Source organism: Misgurnus anguillicaudatus, chromosome 18, assembly GCF_027580225.2.
Source record: "Misgurnus anguillicaudatus chromosome 18, ASM2758022v2, whole genome shotgun sequence".
Classification (NCBI taxonomy): domain Eukaryota; kingdom Metazoa; phylum Chordata; class Actinopteri; order Cypriniformes; family Cobitidae; genus Misgurnus; species Misgurnus anguillicaudatus.
Window position 1 is genome coordinate 26,984,060 of NC_073354.2, and position 22,194 is coordinate 27,006,253.

The 22,194-nt window shown below is 37.3% G+C and overlaps 1 protein-coding gene across 1 annotated transcript; it reads right to left on the reverse strand.

Annotated features, from left to right (window-relative positions):
- Nucleotides 1-2,590: 2,590 nt before the first annotated feature.
- Nucleotides 2,591-20,840, reverse strand: LOC129429682 (adhesion G protein-coupled receptor F4-like). Its single transcript, XM_073856230.1, has 21 exons — nt 20,822-20,840; nt 20,233-20,347; nt 17,928-17,968; nt 17,422-17,525; nt 17,162-17,210; nt 16,657-16,803; nt 16,372-16,545; nt 16,243-16,266; nt 14,307-14,407; nt 14,006-14,070; nt 13,198-13,316; nt 12,801-12,989; nt 9,967-10,167; nt 9,716-9,859; nt 8,537-8,712; nt 8,273-8,443; nt 6,628-7,983; nt 6,375-6,416; nt 5,992-6,051; nt 5,809-5,872; nt 2,591-4,889 (listed from the first exon to the last, which is right to left on the reverse strand). Exons 3-21 carry the CDS (start codon nt 17,938-17,940, stop codon nt 4,813-4,815), a joined length of 3,276 nt encoding a protein of 1,091 aa, XP_073712331.1. The 5' UTR covers nt 17,941-17,968; nt 20,233-20,347; nt 20,822-20,840; the 3' UTR covers nt 2,591-4,812.
- Between the last annotated feature and the right edge of the window lie 1,354 nt (nt 20,841-22,194).

Sequence of the window (22,194 nt, forward strand, 5' to 3'; positions counted from 1 at the left end):
GGAGTGGCTCTCTTGGATAGATCGAAGTGGACGGGGTTCGGCAGTTCTGGTCGGGTTCCGCCTAGAGTTAGCCCCGGGTCCAAACACGAGTGGATTGGACCAGGTAGGACCCGGTTCACACTCCAGGCGAAAGCACCGACCTCTCCGTGCAAGACGGCTGTGCATGTCTGCTGGGTTCTATGATGGCACGTTCGTTCTGTCAGGATTTGCGGACACAAGACACGAACCCAAATGCAGACGTTGAAACAAAGGGATTTATTAACAGACGGGGTAAAACAGAAAAACAAAACCCACGAGGGGGCAAAACAAGACAAGGGAAAACAAGACAAGGGAAAACACGACGCTAAACTAACACTAAACTTAACAAAACTAACAATAAACTTTTCAAAAGATAAAACAGGCAATGACTAAGACTTGACTATACTTACAGCAACCAACAAGATATATGACAAGACGAACGTGCACCGAACAGCAAACACAAGGACAATAAATAGGGACAAAGTAAATTACATACACCTGGAAAATAATCACAAGTAAGGGATCGGGGAAAAAGTGACGAGACCCGGGAAATGCTGGCAGGATTCTGACAAAAAGGAAACAGTATGCACAAACACGCGTGCAAAACGAATTAAATGTGCGCCAACAGAGATGAAAACCACTATTTTCTGTTGCAAGTTTTCACATAGCATCTTTAGGTTATAATAACATAAAAAAATTCTAATCCATAATTTGATTTTCAAAGATTGTTTTTTATAAAAACTGATATTTTTTTGTCTGTAAAATGCAATAAATCCAAGTTTTTTTCAAAATGCTATAAACCTATAAATATAAATGCGCATTCATTTTTGCCATGTTATATTAATTTAGTTGACTAGTGGCACTGATTGAAAAAAAAAAACATTAATGGAATTAATCAGAACACTGACTTCATATTAAGAACACTGTCATTGCTGCTGTCATCCTTGGGAAATCGTTGCTTAACTTTTTTGACAGCGATTAGCTGTAAAATGTTTTTGTCCTGCTTGATTTTTGTTGAATTTGAGTAAAATAATGGAAAGATTTTCATGAGATCCCCTGGAGTCAAAGTGTTAGCATAACAGAACCTTGATTCTGTTGTGTGAGAACAAGCAACAGACAACATTTTTCCTTCGCCCGAGTGCCTCTCACGTAAATTATTTGATTTTAATGGCTTACGTTTCTTCTCAGCCACAGAAAATTACCACAGGTTTAGCAATGCCATCAAAAGTATTATTTTGTTTTTGTTTGTTTGTTGATCACCAATACAAAGTAGATGATGAAAACTACAATTCTGTTTGTATTCAACGCACCGCCCTTATTGCTTACAATGCGTGGAATGGTGCGCTGTGATTTGTTGAGCGGATTTGTTGCATTCTGCAGAGAAGGAAGTCTGGTGTTTGTCACGTTTGGAAAAAATGAAGAAAACATGACACGGCGGATATTTGATTTTGCAAATGTAAGAATTTACTTTTTAATACTGACCTGACACAATACTGATTTTGGCTGTAACAAATAAAAAAGCGCTTATAGCTTTTTGGAACCAAACCCTTCATATTTTAGAGCTTCTAACCCCACCCTTACCCTAAACCCAACCACTTCTTAACCATATAAAACACAACACACAATTAAAACAGACACAGATTACAAGAATTGAAAAAAAAAACATCAACAGTAACAGTATTACAAACAATTCACGTTGCAAACTGAAGCCATACGATCGCTTTATATGGAGAAATCCATGAATGCAATGCCCAGTCAGATCTCAAACATAAACTGAAACATTAGATCATGACACAATCTACTATGGGAGCCAATAGCGCTTTACATTCTTAACTGACAAAATTACACAATCCATCGATATGTATCATAAAGGCTAGCTGTGTTACGGCAGAGTCTTTAACGTCATCACCTGTGGCCATCTTGTCTGTCAGCTCACTCAATTGCTCAATTTTCTATCGATTTTTAGACGGTTTGGTTTCTTACAAACGTTATTAACGTGGTTATAATTCTAGATGCTTGAACATGTTTCATGAACATTATTCATAAGTATGCAGTGTCATAGGTACATCTCTGACGTTTACAACAAACCAAACCATTTGAAAATCTGTAACATTTGTTGCAAGTTATGGTTATTTAAAAGTACATGCACCATTAAAACACAATGCTGCTAGTGAGCGAGCTGACTGAGACAAGATGGCCGCTAGGTGCGGATGTCGACCTCCATTGAGGAAACGAATCTCAAACCTTGTTGCATACCGGTGCACACGTTTCCAGGAAACATGTAGTTCAACCCGGAAACCGAAGCAAACATTGCACACCGTTTTGAACTTGAACGTGCCCCTGGTGTGTTCATAGATATATACACTAGAGCTGTGTCCGAAACTGCTCCCATCCACAATATAGTGCACAACTTCAACAATAAATAAATAAACAACAGTAAATAAATATGACAAGCAGTTGTTTTGTTCTCTTTATTATCAATTAATACAATAAACATGACAAATGTGACAAACAGTAAGAAAGTAAACTTTACCATTTCACAGTACCATCAATAAGGCCACACAGGTGTAAGGGTTTATAGTGAATCTCTGCGACATCTCTCTGACGCATGGTATTTACCTCAGTGTCCGAAATCACTCATTTTCATTTGCTTCTTCCCCATATAGCGGACTCAATTATCATTCCCTATATAGGGAATAGTGAATGAGTGAACGAGGGAGCGGTTTCAAACACAGCTTAGATGTTGCTTTGGCTACAGCAGTTCATTGGAACGAATGCGTCAAATTGAGCCGCCATCTTGAAACAGGGGAGCCCCTTCTCTTTAATGCATCAGCGTCAATGTAGGCAAAGGTGTAACAGAAATAAATCATCATAAATAGTCATGAATGCGATTTTTTTTTGTTCATTCCAATGGTCAGACATGTATTTAGCATTGAGTCCAGAGAAAATGTAAAGTTTTGATATTAAGAAAATCGACTTTTTCCTAAATATAATGCATAGTCCTAGTAGGCCTAACATCCATGCGCAGCACAAAAGTCCGGCATGAATTCGAAGTACAGGCAGATAAAGCGCTACTTAGCTACTTTCTATGACAAGATCCCTGTTCCAAGATGGTGGCGGTTTTGATGTATGCTTAGAACCCCTAGGCAACATCTAGTGTATATATGTGATGTTAAAGTAAAACTTGTAATTTTAACATTAGATTACATTTACCTTACATTATAAATTGGGAATAATTTAATTTGTTTGCCTTTTGATCAGTGTGAATACATTCGGTGTGTGTGGTGTTTGTTGGATCATGCTACATTTCAGACAACTCGGATTTAGGACATTTCCCACCTCACCCGGAAATAATCTCTGGGCCACTGCTCTTTTAATGTTACGAAACACTTTAAATGTTTTGATGTCACTAAATCATTTGAAACATATGTTTTAAGAATATTATAATGTATATGTAATGTAGCCTATATATATATATTTAATAATACATATGTTAATGTTGCTTAATTCAGATGTTTTTCCAAGTATAGTCCTTATCAGGGACGTGCACAGGGGGTTTGCTGAGGTAGACCGGACAACTACCCATATGCCCTTCTTGACTCATGTTGCCCTTCCGAGTTGGAAAAAAGCGCCTAGACTACAATTTTTTTGGTAGGCATTAGGCAAACTAAGCTACATGTCTGCTGAATTTTCACATTTCGTTTTAGCAAGAAGAAGGAATGATGGAAGTTATGCATGACATTAATTATTTAAATCAAAATGGTTAAACGGATAGTTCACCCATAATTTACTCACCCCCAAGCTGTCCGAGATCCATATGTCCATCACTTTTCAGACAACACATTTTCAGTTACTTTTAGAAAATGTCTTATATCTTAAACTTATATGTATTTTTTTTTGGGGGGGGGGGCTTTTTCAGGTCAAAACAACTGCCCCTCAAAATTCCTGTGCATGTCCCTGGCCCTTATATTCAATTCAAATACGAACGTTCTTTGTCCAATTCAAATAATGTTATGAATATGCAAATTAGAATGTTTGAATCAATACAAAATCAGAAAAAAACAAGATTAATTCTTAAACCAGGGTACATGACAAAATTATGCATGATTACTTATAGGCCTAGAAATGGCCCAAGAAATCCAAGAACAAGATAAGTGAATTTTTTTTTTAATGATCAACAGTTCAGTATTTAATGGTTTTGTAAGCTAGTTAGCAAAGTCAGCAGTGCAAATGTTGACCCCCACCCACCATCTCATTTTACTGCCCTCTCCAAGAAAAGATTTAAGAATAGTGTGTTTGACTACATTTAGGAATTCATTTGGATAATACAGGTTAAAATAAATAATAATATAAATAATAATTTCTAATCCAAATGTCTTTTATACATAAAGTGTTTTGTAAGTTGATTTAAAGCACCTACCAAATACTTGTACTTTAATTATAGATCCAAACAAAAAATTATCATTTCAAAGATTTCATTGAAATGTGACCCAAGGTAAGTCTTGTGTTCAGTGAAATATATGTTTTTACCTCAAACTGTGAAACTGTTTAATAGCTGTGGCTATAAATAAATTTACCTTAAAAGACCATGATAAATATTCACTGCAGTGCCTGTTAGCCCGTCTCCCTTAAATGAATGTATTTCAATGTATATTAAATAAAATCATGTAAGAACACTGATTACAGAACACATATTTCTTTTACAAAAGACGAACATAAAGTGGAATATAGGTACTGTATGTAACAGACAAAATGCTTTTAAATAAGTCAGCTGGTTTTAGTTAATAGATGTAGTTAATTAGGGATTAAATGAGAGCCACTGGAGCTGTTAGCAGAGGTAGCTGGGCTGGGATCAGACAAGTTGTACACATCTGCAAAAAGTTGTTTGCATGTTAGTCAAGAACTTTATATTGTCTTTATATGTCTACTGTACATTTATTCATTTATCAAAGTAGTCAGAGAGTATGTTCTGCAAATGTTTTAAAGGGAAATTCCGCCTTGAAATGATCCCAGGGTCAACAACAAACGTGCACCGAGTTCGACCGTTCACTGGAGTTTGTTTTTGTGCTGGTCTGGCGTGACCAGTGTTGTTGCTGGACGCAGGTTGGCGTGTTGTGGTAGCCTTCGGGGCATCAGTGCACCAAAAACGAAATCGCTATGTCTATACTACTAATAATGCTCAAAATAACCCCACATTTACACTGTAGCACAATGAGGGTCTCTATATGTAAACCGAAGCATCGAGAACTCCGCAAGTGCACAGGCAGTCCACCAAAAACAAACACCCACCGTTCACGTCTGGACCACACATCCACGCGGGCGCCATCCCGGGAAAACCGAACTCTCGCGCGAAAGCACAACACCTGTTCCGGGCAACAACGTTTCGCGCGAGAGTTTAGTTTTCCCAAGATGGCGCCCGCATGGATATGTGATCCAGACGTGAACGATAAGTGTTTCTTTTTAATAAACTGCCTGTACACTTGCAAAGTTCTCAATGCTTCGGTTTACATATAGAGACCCTCATTGTGCTACAGTGTAAGTGTGGGGTTATTTTGAGCATTATTAGTAGTATAGACATAGCGATTTCGTTTTTAATGCACTGATGCCCCGAAGGCTACCATAACATGCTAATTTGCGTTTAGCAATAACACTGGTCACGTTAGACTAGCATGAAAACAAACTCCAGTGAACGGTCGAACTCGGTACACGTTTGTTATTAACCCTAGGATCATTTCAAGGCGGAATTTCCCTTTAAGATTTACTGTACATCGTTTAGGCTACATTACTTACTTCTCCTACGCAGCCAATCTATGATACCCAGTCCACCTGTAGATGATGTTCCGATATTAGTGCTCTGTAATATAAAACGTCAAAGTTAAGATAAGGTCTATAGAGTCAAATGACTGGTTGAGCTTTTATTAGAAAATTATGAGATATTAAGCGATGGAGCTTGCATTATATAATATAATTTACCCTGGTAGGACTGGAACTGAGGTTCTTTAATGACAGCTTTCCTGCCAGTGACTCACGGACCTGCAACCAAAAATGACAGCATGTCTTAAAACTCAGTTAATAAGTTGGAAATTTGTTGAAATACTCCTAAAATAATAGCAGGTTATATATTAAAAAAAAATATTTTTTACATTGCATGGTTTATTGAAGTAGTTTCATTATGTAGCTAATTTTTTGGATTTGATATGAGACGGTATGAGTGGTAAAATATCTGATTTGATATAATGTAATGGTCGATTTTTAGGTTAAATCCAACATGTCTATAATCCAAGATTATTAAAATTATATAGGTATTTATCAAAGCACAAAAAGCAACAAATAAAAAAACTAAAATAAACTCTTACCTTGCTGTCTAAAAGTATTCCAAACACCAAAACAAAGAATCCCTATTAAAATAAATGTGACATATTTATTAGTGTTACACTTTTGTATTAGAATTGCAATTATAATAGCAATTTCTTCTATTTTATCAAATTATAATAAAAATGGGCCACAGCACTTCAGCGGGTAACTTAAGAAAATGTGGCTTTAAAAAACAAGCATAAAACAAATGTAAAATATAAATACTATTAATGACATGGACAAAGAAAGTGGTACCTGAAATGAATTGAGGATTGCAAACACCACATGAAGGCCAAAATCACGTGACACCATGGTCCCAATGCCAAATGCCCATGTTAGACCAAAGATAGGAGTCAGAATGGCCACGCATCGGGCAATGACCACAAGAGTGTGTCTCTCATTTGAAGTAGTTACAGCACCAACTCCTCTCCTGACCATCTTACACAAAACCACAATCAAAACCATGAGATTAAAGGCAACAATGGTCAGAGCTGGAATCACAAATGCCAGCAGTGCCTTAGATTCAAACCAGTTCAGCCAGCATGCATTTTCTTTTGAAACATAGTTTGTAGGTGAAGTGGATGCAACGGTAATAACCGCTATGAGCAAAGGTGCACAATAACCAACAGTGAATGCAATGACCATCATATTAGTCCTTGACATCTGAGAAAAGACCATGACGGTGCGGTAAAGGAGCAAAAGTGCTGTAATGAACATCCAGAAGAAAACAGCCAGGTAAAAAAAGTGCATGAAGAAAACTACTGGACTGCAGCGACCAACTGAGGGCGGCTGCTCTTGGTCTGCAATTGCAGCTCCAATGATAAAACAGATGTTTGCGATCAGCAGTGACACCGCAACGTTGACTATTGAGACGTGACGCACGTGTGCTGTGTCATTTCGTGTCACTGACTTCCATACGATCGCCTCAATTATGAGGCACAGAATTAAGCTGGCTATTGAAATAGCTACACCAATGTATGTGATATAGGCTAAGGCAGGGTTATTTATTGCATACGGTGACATCAGGATTGAAAAAGAGGTTGTGTGGTTGCATTCACATGTAACTGTTTCATTCCCAAAGCTCTTGACTTTACATCCATTGGAATCCCATCGGTCCAGAGAAAAGTTCCAAAAAACACTCTGAGGATTTTCCAATGATGCATTCTTAATATTGAAAGTAAATGAAATGTTATGAATTGTTTGGTTGACTTGAACAACAACCACGTCCCCATTGATGATGTTTTCTGATGTCTTGTCATTAACAGAGGTCTTTCGAGTTGGTAAAACATTGTCAAGCTTTGTGAAGATGATGATGGTTATGGCGGTTGATTTAGGAACATTTGGTATCCGAATTTCAGAACCTGTAGTTGAGTTCTCCAGGTGAGAATTTACATCGATATTCTTAGAGTTATCATCAGTTATAGTCCTATTTAACTGAATGGATGGTTTTGTTATAGAAAAGTCCACATCTGAGAGATGGCTGCTTATAGTCTCAATAGCTTGCAGAAGATTAGTGCTGACGTTTCTTTTTGTCATGTCGCCATTGTTCAATCCTGTCCATGTGTTTTTGGATTCATCTGATGTAATATTCTCAACTATGTTAAGAAAATTCTGGAAAAGGGAAATCATGAAAAATTATTTATCCAGCACACAAATAAAGGTAATTACTGAGTTATTATATAAGGTTGTTATATCATATACAAGGAAAATATAACAAATTGTTCAAAAATATATAATATTATATATTTATAAATTATATTTCATGAAAAAACTACATTGCTTATTGTTAGTTTATGTTAGCTAATGCATTTAATGCATTTAACAAATACAACCTAACTGTAACTTGTTACCAATAGATTTTATATAATACTCATTACATTTGCACAAAACCTGTACATACCTCTATCACAGGCTTATTGATAGTAATGTTTTGTGAGATGTTAGCAACTATTATGAGAATCCCAACAATTGTTTGAATAGTCGCAGCAGAATCTGTTATATCCTTTTTATATTTATATGTTTCATTACTGAGCTCTTCCAAAAATTTTGGAATATCCTCGACAACCAAGACCTGCATTTAGAAGTACAGAAATACAAATATAAATAACATTTCAAGTGGACATTTTATAGTTTTTTACTAATAGATAAATGACTAGTAGATCACCTGAGCTCTGGATTCAAGTTCTTTGATAGCTTTGACTACACAGTTGTCCTGTGTTTTGTTCCATCCTCCTGGTACACATGTATATATTATGCTTCCTTCCTTGCCTGCATCGCATGGCTTTTCAGTTGTTTGATTTGGTGTTCCAAGTTCAAATGTTTCATTTTTACATAGAAAATCTGGAGATGACAAATATTTAATTAAATGTCACAAATGACTTAAACATAATTTTTAAAATTAATGATAAACAACAAACAACTGAGTTGTTAAACTATTTTTTTGTATCTTTAATTTTTAAAATGTTTTAACTGAGACTCAGGCAAGACATTTGTGTGTCATTGCAACAAGAAGTTATCGTTCAGCTCTCTGACAAGGGTTTTTTAAATGCAGATTAACATTCATGTCAAGAATGTTAAATACGTCAGGTATCTTTACCTACCCAGTCTCCTGAGGATGCGTATAAATAGCACGAAGTGTAAAAATTCCACTTTGGCGTGCATATGATACGTAAGTCCTTCCCATTCACTTAAACGGGGCATCTTTTTTTTGTCGTTTTATTTATTAGTTTCTCAATTTTTTTCTGTTTTTTAAACCATTTTCGCTTGGGTTTAAGGTTAGATTTTAGATTTGCTTAATGAGGTTATTTAATATACAGGCTTCTCCATGTTTTTGTCCATATTTAAGCCATGGTCGCTTGGAGTTGGGGTTAGAGTTGGGGTTTGGGTTAGGATGTCATTTTTACATAAAAAGTTGTTCTAACCCTAAACCCAAGCGAAAATGGTAAAAAAAGCAAAAAAAATTGAGAAACCAATAAATAAAACGACAAAAAAAGATGCCCCGTTTAAGTGAGTGTGATGGACTTGCGTATCATATGCACGCCAAAGTGGAATTTGGCGTATATATGTATTGCACGAGTTTTACACTTCGTGCTATTTATACGCATCTTCAGGAGACTGGGCTCTCTTTACGGGATCTTTATGATACTGTATGTGTTTGAATGCATCCACAGATTCCAGAAAATCATTGGCAATGTGAATGAACCAAAATCAAATGATCCCAGACAAATCCAGGGACGCATTTTTCTTTTCAGTAATCTCTGTGTGTAAAGGGCTTTAGTGTGTTTACACAACATAAAGAAACTTGCTGCTGCACAATGTAAAGAATATAAATCTAAAAACGTACCTTCTGTGCTTGTCTTTACTCTGACACTGCTCCTGCTATAACTATAATCATGTAATTGTGGTAAATTCTGGAGTTGACATGTATAGTTATCTTCCTTACAATTTATCTTTTGGATCTTATGATTTACTGCGATACAACCTGACCCTGATTGGAAAAGGAAAAAACATTTATTAAAAATCAGAACATATTTAAAGTCACACAGTAAGAACAATTTTAAAAAATGATATTAAAATGTTCCAAATATGTACAACCTGAACTTTGCACAGTGCCATTCAGGACCCATTCAATACTGTAGTCTCCATTAACACAGCATGTGAGTTCAACAATTTTATCTTCACAGGGATAAACCTGTTCATTATTACCCACTATGATACTGGGTTCTTGTTCAATAACAATATTTTGCCACTGGATGTAGGGTAAAGAATTTGTTTGTAAGATGCAGGAGTATCTGCCTACAAGTGGAAAAAAACAAACACAGCTTAATTAAATCGTTACTCATTTTTATTAAGTATAAAACTTTGTTAATACTAGGATTCTTCTTTGTTTATGCCAAACTTTTTCTTAAACTGAAGGTGAAGGCTATGTTTGGAATGTAACAACAGTTTATTACACTACATTCTTTATACACTGCAAAAAAATATGTCAAATCAACATACTATATTGTTATTATGTTACTTTAACTTGCAACTGGCAAAGCTTCATAGACAAATCATTTCCAAAGGGGCGTCACCAACAGACCTCGCTCAAATGCCTCTGGGCGCAATTAAGACCAAAACCAATCAGGGGTGCGTTTCCCGAACAACGACGTAACTCGCTGCTGAACCAACATAGTACGAAGCATAGTTGAAGAAACAAACTACCTTTTCACGCCTGTTTCCCGAAAGCATAATAACTTTGTTGCACATTCGTCGTTTGAACCATGTTGGTTAAAAAACAAAGTTGATGATGTCACGTGGGAGGTGAAGTACAAATTAATCTGTGCAAATCGATTTAATGTCAGATTATTGCTGTAAATAACATATATTGCATCAGAAGACTGATTTTAGTTATCTGTGATTTTAGGTATCTGTTGTTTATTTTCAAGATATTCAATTCATGCGCAAGTTCCCGCTTACCTTACTCCTCCCAGGGATTCCCCAGGGTCTTAAAGGCGGAGTCCACGATGTTTGAAAAACGCTTTGGAAAAGGAGACGGGCCGACTACCAAAACACACTTATAGCCAATCAGCATTAAGGAGCGTGTCTACTAACCGACATCCTTGCCGGGTTGCGTATGTGTGGGGCGGGTCTATCAACAGAAGGTCCAGATTCTATTGGGGTAGAAGCATGTTTGTTTAGGTGATTTCAAATATCAACATTGGCTTTCAAACATCGTGGACTCCGCCTTTAAAGCTTGTATGACTGTGCACATGCATAGTTTTCAAATGCAGCGCTTTAATTCTACCAGAAAGACTCGAAGATAGGTTAAGAATTGATATGAGTTTTTTTAGCAGTAGTTAGCAGCCAAGGTTGGAATGTAACACAGTATAGTTCTTTGGCGTAGGCCCCGACCATAGTTCAAATCCGGGGGTCACGGATTCTTGTGGTTCCTGTCTGAAGATGAAGACAGGCCAGAATCGAATCCCCCTCGAGTATGGATGGAACCGACCTGGTGGTGGTGGTAGGGAGGGTGGGTTGTAAATGCTGGCATCAGTATCTGCGAACGCAAAGACAGGTGAGTACGAGGCTTATATACTCTCAGTATCAGGGGTGATTGATTGCGCCTTGTGAAATGAATGACGTAACATTCAAGTTTCCTGCTAGAACTTGCGCTACGCTACGCTAAGCTAACATTTCTGTTTACAAACTTAAAGAGGTAAAATAAATTTTTATATATTTAGAATTATAGTTATAGAATGTACTACATGTTTTTTGCTTATTTTGTTTAAAAGCATGATCAATGTAAGTCTACATATTATAATAACAAGGAACGATGCTTCTAACGACAGGTAAAGAGCTGTCGTTCAAACTACCCAAGTTTGCGATGCAGCTTGCGAATGTTCATTTTAACTATTGTTTCGGGAAACACCAAATTGTTGAATTTTGTCAGTAACGACGAAACTTACGACAGTAGTTGGCTAACAATGCTTTCGGGAAACGCACCCCAGAGTGATGAAGGCGATGACGTATGCACTACTACCAGAGGGCTTGCCGCTCTCGCTAAGACTAATTCGTTTAGCCACCAAAGTTGCAAGCTGGTATATCAGACTTTTGCGATTCCAGTCGGTAAGACATCGATAACAACTTTTTTTAGATATGAAGGCTTCGAGTGTTGTTCTTTGCTCTGGTTTTAACCTGATAAGGAACACTGTGCCGTACACGGTACACTCCCTCCCTTGCACGTGAGGCTGTATTACGTCATTGTAACTTTGAAGCATTAAATCTTCAAAATATACGGTCATGCGGCACATCGTTCTAAAGCTTAGACTTTAGGGATTCCATTAAGCGCACACACAAAGCATAATATAATGAATATATTCGGATGTCACGTTTATTGTGCAACGTCTGAGGAACAAATACGCCCCCTTGTGGAATTTCAGCCGTTCCATAAGAGGCTACCGAAAAGGAAAAGTTTAAATCATTTAAAACAGACACGATACAGTAGCTGATTCAAACGAGTGATGTTCCACAGCGGCATCCATCTGTGTAATGTACAAAATCTGCTTTTCCGTTGCTGCCACGCTGTCGTCATCGTGTACAGCCCGCCCCAACGTTTCTGATTGGTGCCGGAATTTCTCGGCATTACAAATGAGCTTGAATGGCCTCTATGCCAGACTACTTGCAGAGCAAATCTAATTTTGCTGGAAGTTGTCTGGGTCTTCCCAGGCTAGCGTATTAGCCAACTCTTAAAATATGTCCGAATTCTTGTGGTTGTTTTATCTTCATTCTGCATTTTTTTACAGCGTACATACATACAAAATATAGTTTATCCACCACAAAGGAAATGAAAGGCCATTTTGAGAGCAATGCATTCAGAGTAGAAGCTCTTCTGTATACTGCTATTATCATGTGAGAATTTATAAACATGACTAATATACATTACTCACCACTGTCACTGACATCAGCAGCTTTCACAGTGAGTGTACTTTTGTCTGGACCAAAAGAGTATTTAATTCTGTCTAGATCTTTCTCATTTACTTTCCACACTATCGGTCCCATAACAGATTGTGGACAGTAAAGTGTTACGCTTTGTTTAGGATATATTTTATCTGTTCTGTTGAAGAAAATTGTTTCTTCTGAAAGCAAAAGACACAAAGATCTTATTAGATCTTATTACCAAATAACAAACAAACTACATCAAGGACACAACAAATGAAACAAGAAACATAGAAACATGTTTGTTTTAGAAGGACACTCCACTTTTTTTGAAAATAGGGGAGCTGGAAAATGAGCCTATTTTCAAAAAAAGTGGTGTCCCTTTAAAATTATACAGACTACCCTTACCAGTTAAAGAAAATGCATTCTGAATTAAAGGGAGGCCCGAAACGTTTATGTTTGCTGATGTAAAATCAGGGCTGTCGGATATTGAATTAATTGTGTAGTCTGCTATAATGCTACCAGACCTATGGAGCAAAACACAAAGCACACAAGACACTGAATTAACACAGATATTAATTCACAAATGTTTCAAAAGCAGTGATATTAACAAACTCAAAACACAAAATCACATTTTTTGCTTAAGGAGTAGTCCACTTTTCATAGTAGGAAAAAAAAAATACTATGGTAAGTCAATGTGCACCATCTTTAAAGTGGACTACATCTTTATGCAGAGTTCACACCAGATGCGGTAGAGGCGGCAAGCATGAGTGATTTAAATGTTAAGTCAATGCAAAGACGCAAATAGGCTTCCTGCGGTGCGTTCCTCGCAAATTGAGCGTTGCTACGGGAAAAGTTGAAAAATCTGAACTTGGTGGATTTCCTTGCTGTAGTAGTAACCTGATTACAGGAGTCGCAGAAGTCCCTCCCATGACACAAATTTTCGTGTGAATGTTTCGAATGACTACAATTTCACGCGCGGCTTTCACACGCAAATGAAGTGAGTAAACTCAAAATGCTCAAGCGTCCAACTAAGCATGAATAGTGCGTTTTTGTCACATCTACCACGGCTGGTTTGAATGCACCATTAGGGTGCTGAATTATGGTTTGGGTAAAAACTTCCTTATCAGTTCAACTATGAAGATAATTTTCTGGGTGAGTATTTTTAGAAGTGCTCCACTTGTTAAATACTGTAAAAGTCTAGAGATGTTCATACCTGAAGCCAGTGACTTTTGCAGAAGCATTTACATAGTTAGACAGAGATTTGTAACCCTTGTTAATCTGTTAAAAGCAAAAAGAAATTATAGCAATTTCCTTCAGAGGAAATTAATGTAAAAATGTTGAAATAAATGTAAAAAACATGTCAAATGTTTAAAAAGTATGATATTACTTTGATAGTTAAGCTATATCAATAGCAGCATTTGAGGTAGCATTTGAACACAAATTAAACAATAATTTCATTTTTAAAAACAAAAAGAGAAAATGATACATTTTTGTATGAAATGCAAAATACTTACTGTGGACTCAATTTGTTGAGCTTTAGTTTTGTAATTGTCATCTGCAGGGTTGGTGAGGCTGGTATCAAAGATTTCGTTGATTTCCACTGACATTGTAATCACTGTAAAAAGAGATTTTATTACCAATCATCAACACTAAAGGGGGTCGCACACCGGCCGTGCAGCTGTATTGCTTAATTGCATTGTAAACCGGAAGTGCACATTGAATAGCGCGAGCTTATAGCATCTACTTCAAAATGCAAAATATACGTTAGCAGCCAATGTTAATCATTAATGATTTGGGACAAATATGATGTTATTTAATGTTAAACTATGTGAGTGGCGCTGTGTGGCGCGACAGGGATTTGAACATCTTCCAGAGTCGTACCTGGGCGGGGCGGACATGCGGCACCTGTCGGCGCCGGTGTGCGTATACTCATAGAAAGCAATGTTTTCTAGTTTTTTAGAATGGCGCGGTGCTGAGCTGCACGTCCTGTGTGCGACCCCCTTTAGGGTGGGTTGCTCCAACAAGGATTAAGCCTAAAGGAGATCGCACACCGGCTGCACAGCTCAGCTTTGCACAGCGCCGTGTCGAGGACAACTCAGAGGTATTGTAAACTGTAAGTGCACATTAAATAGCGCAAGCTTTGTCAGATAGCGTCTACTTCAAAATGCAAAATATACGTTAGCAGCCAATGTTAATCGTTAATGATTTGGGACATTAAATATAATGTTATTTAATGTTAAACTATGTGAGTGACGCTGTGTGGCGCGACAGGGATTTGAGCAACTTCCTGAGTCACAGCTGGGCGGCGCGGACAGGCGCCACCTGGCGGCGCCGGTGTGCGTATACTCATAGAAAACAATGTGTTACATTTTTTGCAGAACAGCGCGGCGCTGAGCAGCACGGCCGGTGTTCGATCCCCTTAAATCTGATTTAAATTAAAGCTTATTTAATAATTCCGTTGCACCAAACTTTAAACCTGTTTAAAAATAATAAAATAGTTCGTGTACAGTGCATGTGATGCAATATTTGTCATCAGAAGAATGTGCATGTACTGTACACGCACCTCTGGATTTTTGAAACCTCGAGTTTCAAAATCCAGCGTAGGTCGTGTATGCGTGTACAGGAGTATGTAGTATGTAGGTCGCAATGCCCATGTTTCGAACATCAGCTCCTGTGTATGAATCTAATGAACTATGCTTTGCAAGATTGTGTGTGTATGCTCGCTTATGTGTATAAAACAAAATTTTGTGCAACAGGAATTGTCCATGGATGGTAAAGCCAGGAATGGTTCTTCACTCTAAAAATGGCTGGGTTATTTTTGACCCATAATGGGTAAATATTGGACAGAACAGAACACATGATGGGTTTGACATTTCCCCATGCTGGGATAGAAATAACCCAACGTTGGGTTGATGTTATGCAACCATGAGGTATAATAACCCAGCAGTTGGATTAAAATAACCCGGCATTGGATGAATTTTAACCCAGTGGTGTGTTATGTCCAATATTTACCCATTATGGGTCAAAAATAACCCAGCCAAAGTGTTCTATAGCTTCATATGGCACCTTGGTTTATAAGAATGTTTAAATATTAAAGGTATTCCAGGGGATTTTCTTTTTCTGGGTGGATCATTAAGACTATTGGTCCTCCTAGTTGTCAATCAGGAGTGTTGTCCAATTGCATTTTTAAAAAAGTGGAGAAGGCGGTTCTTTTCTAAAATTCGAGAAAATCCGCCGCTATACCTTTAATTATAAAGCTTAAGATTAGATGCATTACACCCTTAAAAATAAAAGTGCTACATGATGCAATAGTATAACTAGCTTTATCCAGTCACCATATAAAAATAAATGTGGAATCTTCACTCTGCTTTTAAGTTCCAGGTGTAAATAAGAAACTATGATCTTACTGATGTGGTCTAGACTTTATGATTTAAGGCAGATTATATTTACCTCTTTTGTGACATGCTGTGGCATCTTCCAGTAAAAGGATGAAGAAAACAGATTAAAAATAGTTAGCAACCAGTTATTTCAGGTCTTTGCAATAACAAACAGAATAAATAAAATGTTGTTTTTTATTACCTGTCATCTCGCTGATTGGCTGACTGAAATTATTTGGAAAAGCATTGATGCATCTGCATTCGTTGTTGGTGATGCTGCCACAACTCCCATATTTTATACAGTTGTCACAAGGCCAGAAATACTCATTCTCACAATTGCACTGGTAATCAGTGTTACCTGGTAACATGCTGCAAACTAAAAAAGGAACAACAAATAAGTTAATGTTTTACACATCTGTAATGTTAGCCTATAAAGTCATGACTATGTTTGTGGTCAAAAGGTTATAATACAGTATGTGATATTTACCTGTTGTGAAGTTTGATTCAAGTAATGTCACATTGTTAAACACAGTATGATTTTGAATAAACTCATTCAAATAAATCTTCAGCTCATTGATCACAGAGATGTCTGATGCATGCATCTCAATTTCAACCACATAGTCTGTGTATGGGTCTGTGTAAGAGCCAACAAGTACAGCATTGTAAGATCAGCATTTTGATTCAGTATTACAGAGAACTTTAAGTGTATTTTCATTACATATTTATGCATGAACTAAACAACATTTAACAAAATTAATGACAAGTGCGTGTTAAGCCCATTTTACTTTGCTATTGTCTGAACATAATTTGTTTTATAAATACAGTTAAATTACAAGAATTTAGCTTTCAACATTGCATTTGCAATTGCCTTGAAATTCTCAATAAAATAAACTGTATCACCATAATAATATATCATTATAATATATTATTAATGTAATAATATTATTATTATTAGGACAGTTTGTACAAGTATACAGAATCATGATTCATACCTGCTCGTCTTTGTCTTATGTGATGCAGTGGTTCATCTATGTAGCTAAACTGAAATCAAATAAAAAATATACATTCATTTTCACTCAAAGGTTATCATGTGAACTAACACACACACGCACGCGCGCACGCACGCACGCACGCACGCACGCACGCACGCACGCACGCACACACACACACACACACACACACACACACACACACACACACACACACACACACACACACACACAAAGCAATATATAAGTACAGTAAAGTTAACCTGTAAACCCATGCTTGTTTCTTGGAAATCATTTGTTGCCACCTCTAACACATGGGTAAGCAGGATAGCCACGGTAAGCCCTAAATTCTGCTTTGATATTTGTCCTGTATAAGAGAAATAAGAAAACACATTGTTTTAAACAGAGCTTAAAGAAAGTTTTAACAAAACTGAATAGAATGTCTGCATTTATACAAGAAAAATATAAACATTTATGTTGAATGTTGAGTATTTAAAAGTTTGAAGCAGGAAACAGATTTGCCTTAACTTGCCACAATGTCAATGAAACAATGAGGCAGAAGTATGTTGGTATAATTTAAAATCGCATTACTGTAATCACACATAAACCAGTTTAACAAGATGGGTGGCTTGGCTTAACTTGAAAATAACAGTTGGAACCAAATCCTGCAGAAGTATTGGGGACCAACGGTTTATGTCAAATTAAATTGTTATGTAAAAATAAACCAAAGTAGTAATTAAAAAGAAAAGTTATATGCAGTTTAGCTTACTTTTACTGGCCATGTTTCTCACTGAAGTATTCAAGTCAAATCTGTAAAAAAAAGTAAATAAATCAGTAAATAATATATAAAAAAAAAAAAGTTGAAAGTGTTATGTTTAGTGTTGCTATTATGTTAAATACGCATACACTCTTAAAAATAAAGGTGCTTAAAAGGTTCTTCAAAACAATATCATAGATCAGCCATTTTTGGTTCCCCAAAGAACCATTTAGTTAAAGGTTCTTCAGAAAACCATTTGAAGGGTTTAGAAACAAAACCTGCTAAGTCCATCTGGCATGATTTTTTGTTAATTAGCATTTTTATCAGACTTTTAAAAGATTCAGCTTAAAAAAAACATTTCTCAATAACCGGAGAACAGAATTAAGCAAATTTGACTCAAAAGTATTTGATGAACCTAAAGTATGTGTCAAGAGCATTCGGTTATAATCATTATCTCATTTCTTGACGGAGATGATGTTTTTTGCATTGGAACTCATAATTTCTTTCTAACCTTTTTTAGAATATAAAGAACCTTTTTTCACTACAAAGAACCCTTTTGTAAAACAAAAAAGGTTCTGCGGATGTTAAAGGTTCTTTACAGCAGTGCTTCTCGTCCCCCCCAAAGAAAATTTATGACAAATTTGTTCTAAAACTCAACATTTAAATTTAACAAAACATAATGGGGTGGTTTCCCGAACAGGGATTAGATTAAACCAGGACTAGGCCTTAGTTTAATTGTGAAATATAACTAGTTTTAACAAACATGCCATACTAAAAACATTACTGGCGTGCATTTTGAGGAAAAACAAATAGCACTGATGTATTTTGAGATATATCAGTGCAAGTTGTTTTGAGTTTGGACAGCTCTAACATTTATTTTAGTCTAGGACTAGTCTTATCCCTGTCCGGGAAACTCCCCATTGAATTATACAAAGTAGTGCTGTTGGTTAGTAGCCTTATTTTTTAGGTTTAATTACACAGAATTCATTATAAATTCATGTATTTTATAAAATGTCTTAAAACTGGTGCCCCCTTGGCACCATCTCGTTGCCCCCCTGGGGGCCCCAGCCCGCAGTTAGACTTTGTTTACATTGCAAACATTAATTTTCAATTCAGATTTTTTTGCTCAGATCTGATTTTTTTGTTTGACTGTTCACATTATGTGGCTAAATTCAGACAGCTGTGTGAACAGTTTGTGGTTCTGAACTGCATCGCATGTGCAAAAGAACAAAACTAATACACACGCAGCACGCGGTAATATGAAAAATTAACGTGCAGACTACCGAGCGGGTGTTGTGGACTTCATACGGAGCTGCGCAGACCGGCCAGTCGACGCGCTTTATCTCAATTCTGTGGAAGCGGACGATACGAGCCGAGGCAGTCTGCTCCATGGGTCACGTGCAGGTCCGTCATCTGGACAACGCTTCAGGAAAGTCAAACACACTTATTTGAGGGTTAGGGGTTTTCATGTATAAGGCGATGTGCAACAGAAGCTTAATATTTAATGTCTTGAATGGTTTTGCAAACATGCCGTTGGTGCATATTTCCGCAATTGTAACGCACATCAATCGAGAATAACGTAAAAGTCACATGAATTCCGATATGACTGTTCAGACTGAGTTCGCATTGCAAAACATCCAAACTTATCTGATTTAGAACCACATATGGAAGTGGCTCAAATCAGAATCGAAAAGATCAGATTCCATGTGGTTTGTGCTATTCACACGGTCATACAAAGAGACAGACATGGGTCACATACGAGCAGATTTTGATGGCAGTGTGAACATAGTCTTAGAGAACTACTGCTTTACAGAACCACTGAGATTTTTTTCTCTTCAATGGCACCAAGTAAAGCACCTTCATTTTTAAGAGTGTGTTGTTTACTTTGGTTGGCATTTTGGACCTTCTTTACTTTACTTCTTTATATTTGGAAATAATTTGGTATAATGTTTCTGATCAAAGTAACATCAGGATTCCTCAGATCTTACCCTGGAGGGCCGGAGCACTACAGAGTTTAGCTCCAAGCCTAATCAAACCTACCCACATGTGATTTTCTAGTGATCATGAAAACACAGTAAATGTTTCTCAATGTCAATGAAGGATCATATACAGAAAAGGATGCATATGTGTAGTCTTTGCGCTCTGAAATCGCCCACAATCCTATGCGTGCAGCACCAAAAGCACACCTTTTCAACTTGCTAGCCTGTTCCATTTACGTGTCCTCCCAATGCTAAAGAGGAGCCTCGCCTAGCCTCTGAAAGAAGTGACTTGGAAAGACCAGTCCTGCCAAGGAAGTGTTCCCGACATTGAGAAATACCTCTTGATTAGCTTGTTTAGGTGTGTTTGGTCAGGGTTGGAGCTAAACTCTGCAGTGGTCCCGCCCTCCAGGATAAGATCTGAGGAACCCTTTTCTACATGTGTGTGTTTCAGTACTGAGAGAATATAAACAATTTTAACTGATAAACAAAAAATACACTAAACGTAACCAAAACCTAAGAAACAATATAATACAGTGGACATCACACTCAAAAATTCACTAAGCAATATCACACCAGAAATATGTTTTGGGTACAATTTTGTGTGATATTGCTTAGTGAATTTTTGAGTGTGATGTCCATTATATTTAATTAAATATGTAAAAATACCAAGAATTCATGAAATGTAAAAGGAGTCAATGAATATGTAAATATAGATTGATACACAACATTAATTCATTACAGTAATGTCCAGGCCATGTCACTATCAGTTGAGATAAAAAAAGTATACACTGCCCGGCACTATAGTTTGTACAGTAATACACAAAAGAAACAAATACAACAAACATTTACAATAGTTTACAACTACTGTACATCACATTCAAAAGACTTAACAAGACATAAAAAAGTCTATTGATTTCTGGCACTCACCTGAGTTAAACAGTCCTGAAGTGACTCACGTCTGAGATCTTTCTGCTAATGTTGAATAATCCACCCATAAATTGTATTTATAGTCACCACAGCAGTATGATATGCACAGCAAAAAAAAAGTAATGCACATGCATGAACACGCCAATAACTGCTTAATTGTTAACATACAAAAAAGGGAGTATTCAGTAATTATAATAATAAAAAAATGTGTGTATGAATTTGTTATGACTCATTTACCTGAAGCTCAGTGCACAGGTTAAACTGTATCTTATACTGTATCTTATAACCTGTGGATTTACAGGGATTATGTCCTGGATGTGTGATAAAAATATAAAAGATATGAAGAGTTTGGTTCCAAAACACAATAAATCCATTTTTACTTATTTGGGTAAAAAATATGTTTTCTATACCAAGAAAGTGAGATTGTTGGAGCCATTCTGTGTATTGGCATGGGTTGGCGCTGTGATCTGCCACTAGTCTTCTTAAGACGGTGGCTAATTATTGCAGGTGTGGCGCACAGCGAGGTGCATGGTTTTTGACCGTGAGACACGGCGTGCTGTAGGCAAAACTTTAAGTTGAGAGTTAAGTTTATTTTGAGAAGTGATTTATTTTTATTTATTTTAATAAATGGATTGGCATATCCAAACTTTATTTTTGGACTTTTGAAAGTTTATTTATTATTTTAAGCCAAAAGTGTCAGGATTTGCGGACACTAACCGAAATGCAGACGTTGACAACAAAGGGATTTATTAACAAAGGGATTTATTCTGGCGGCTGTGTCGACGGCTCTGGGCGCTCTGGCGGCTGCGTCGACGGCTCTGGGCGCTCTGGCGGCTGCGACTGAGCAAGAGCTCCCTTCCTCCTGTTCTTTTTTCGAGGCCGTGGAGCAGAGAGTGGATGAGGTGGCGCTCTCAAGTCGGAGGAAGACCCCCCAGACGAAGACTCCCAGGAGATCCTCCTCTCACGCTTCCCTCGATGGGACACAGGTGGGGAGTGTCTCTCTGGAGCCAGAGAAGAGAGTTCTGGGTCACCGAACCCCCACATTCCTAAGGTTCGTCCCTCTTGGATAGATCGAAGTGGACGTGGTTCGGCGGTTCTGGTCGGGTTCCGCCTAGAGTTAGCCCTGGGTCCAAACACGAGTGGATCGGACCAGGTAGGAACCGGTTCACACTCCAGGCGAAAGCACCGACCTCTCCGTGCAAGACGGCTGTGCATGTCTGCTGGGTTCTATGATGGCACATTCGTTCTGTCAGGATTTGCGGACACAAGACACGAACCCAAATGCAGACGTTGACAACAAAGGGATTTATTAACAGACGGGGTAAAACAGAAAAACAAAACCCACGAGGGGGCAAAACAAGACAAGGGAAAAT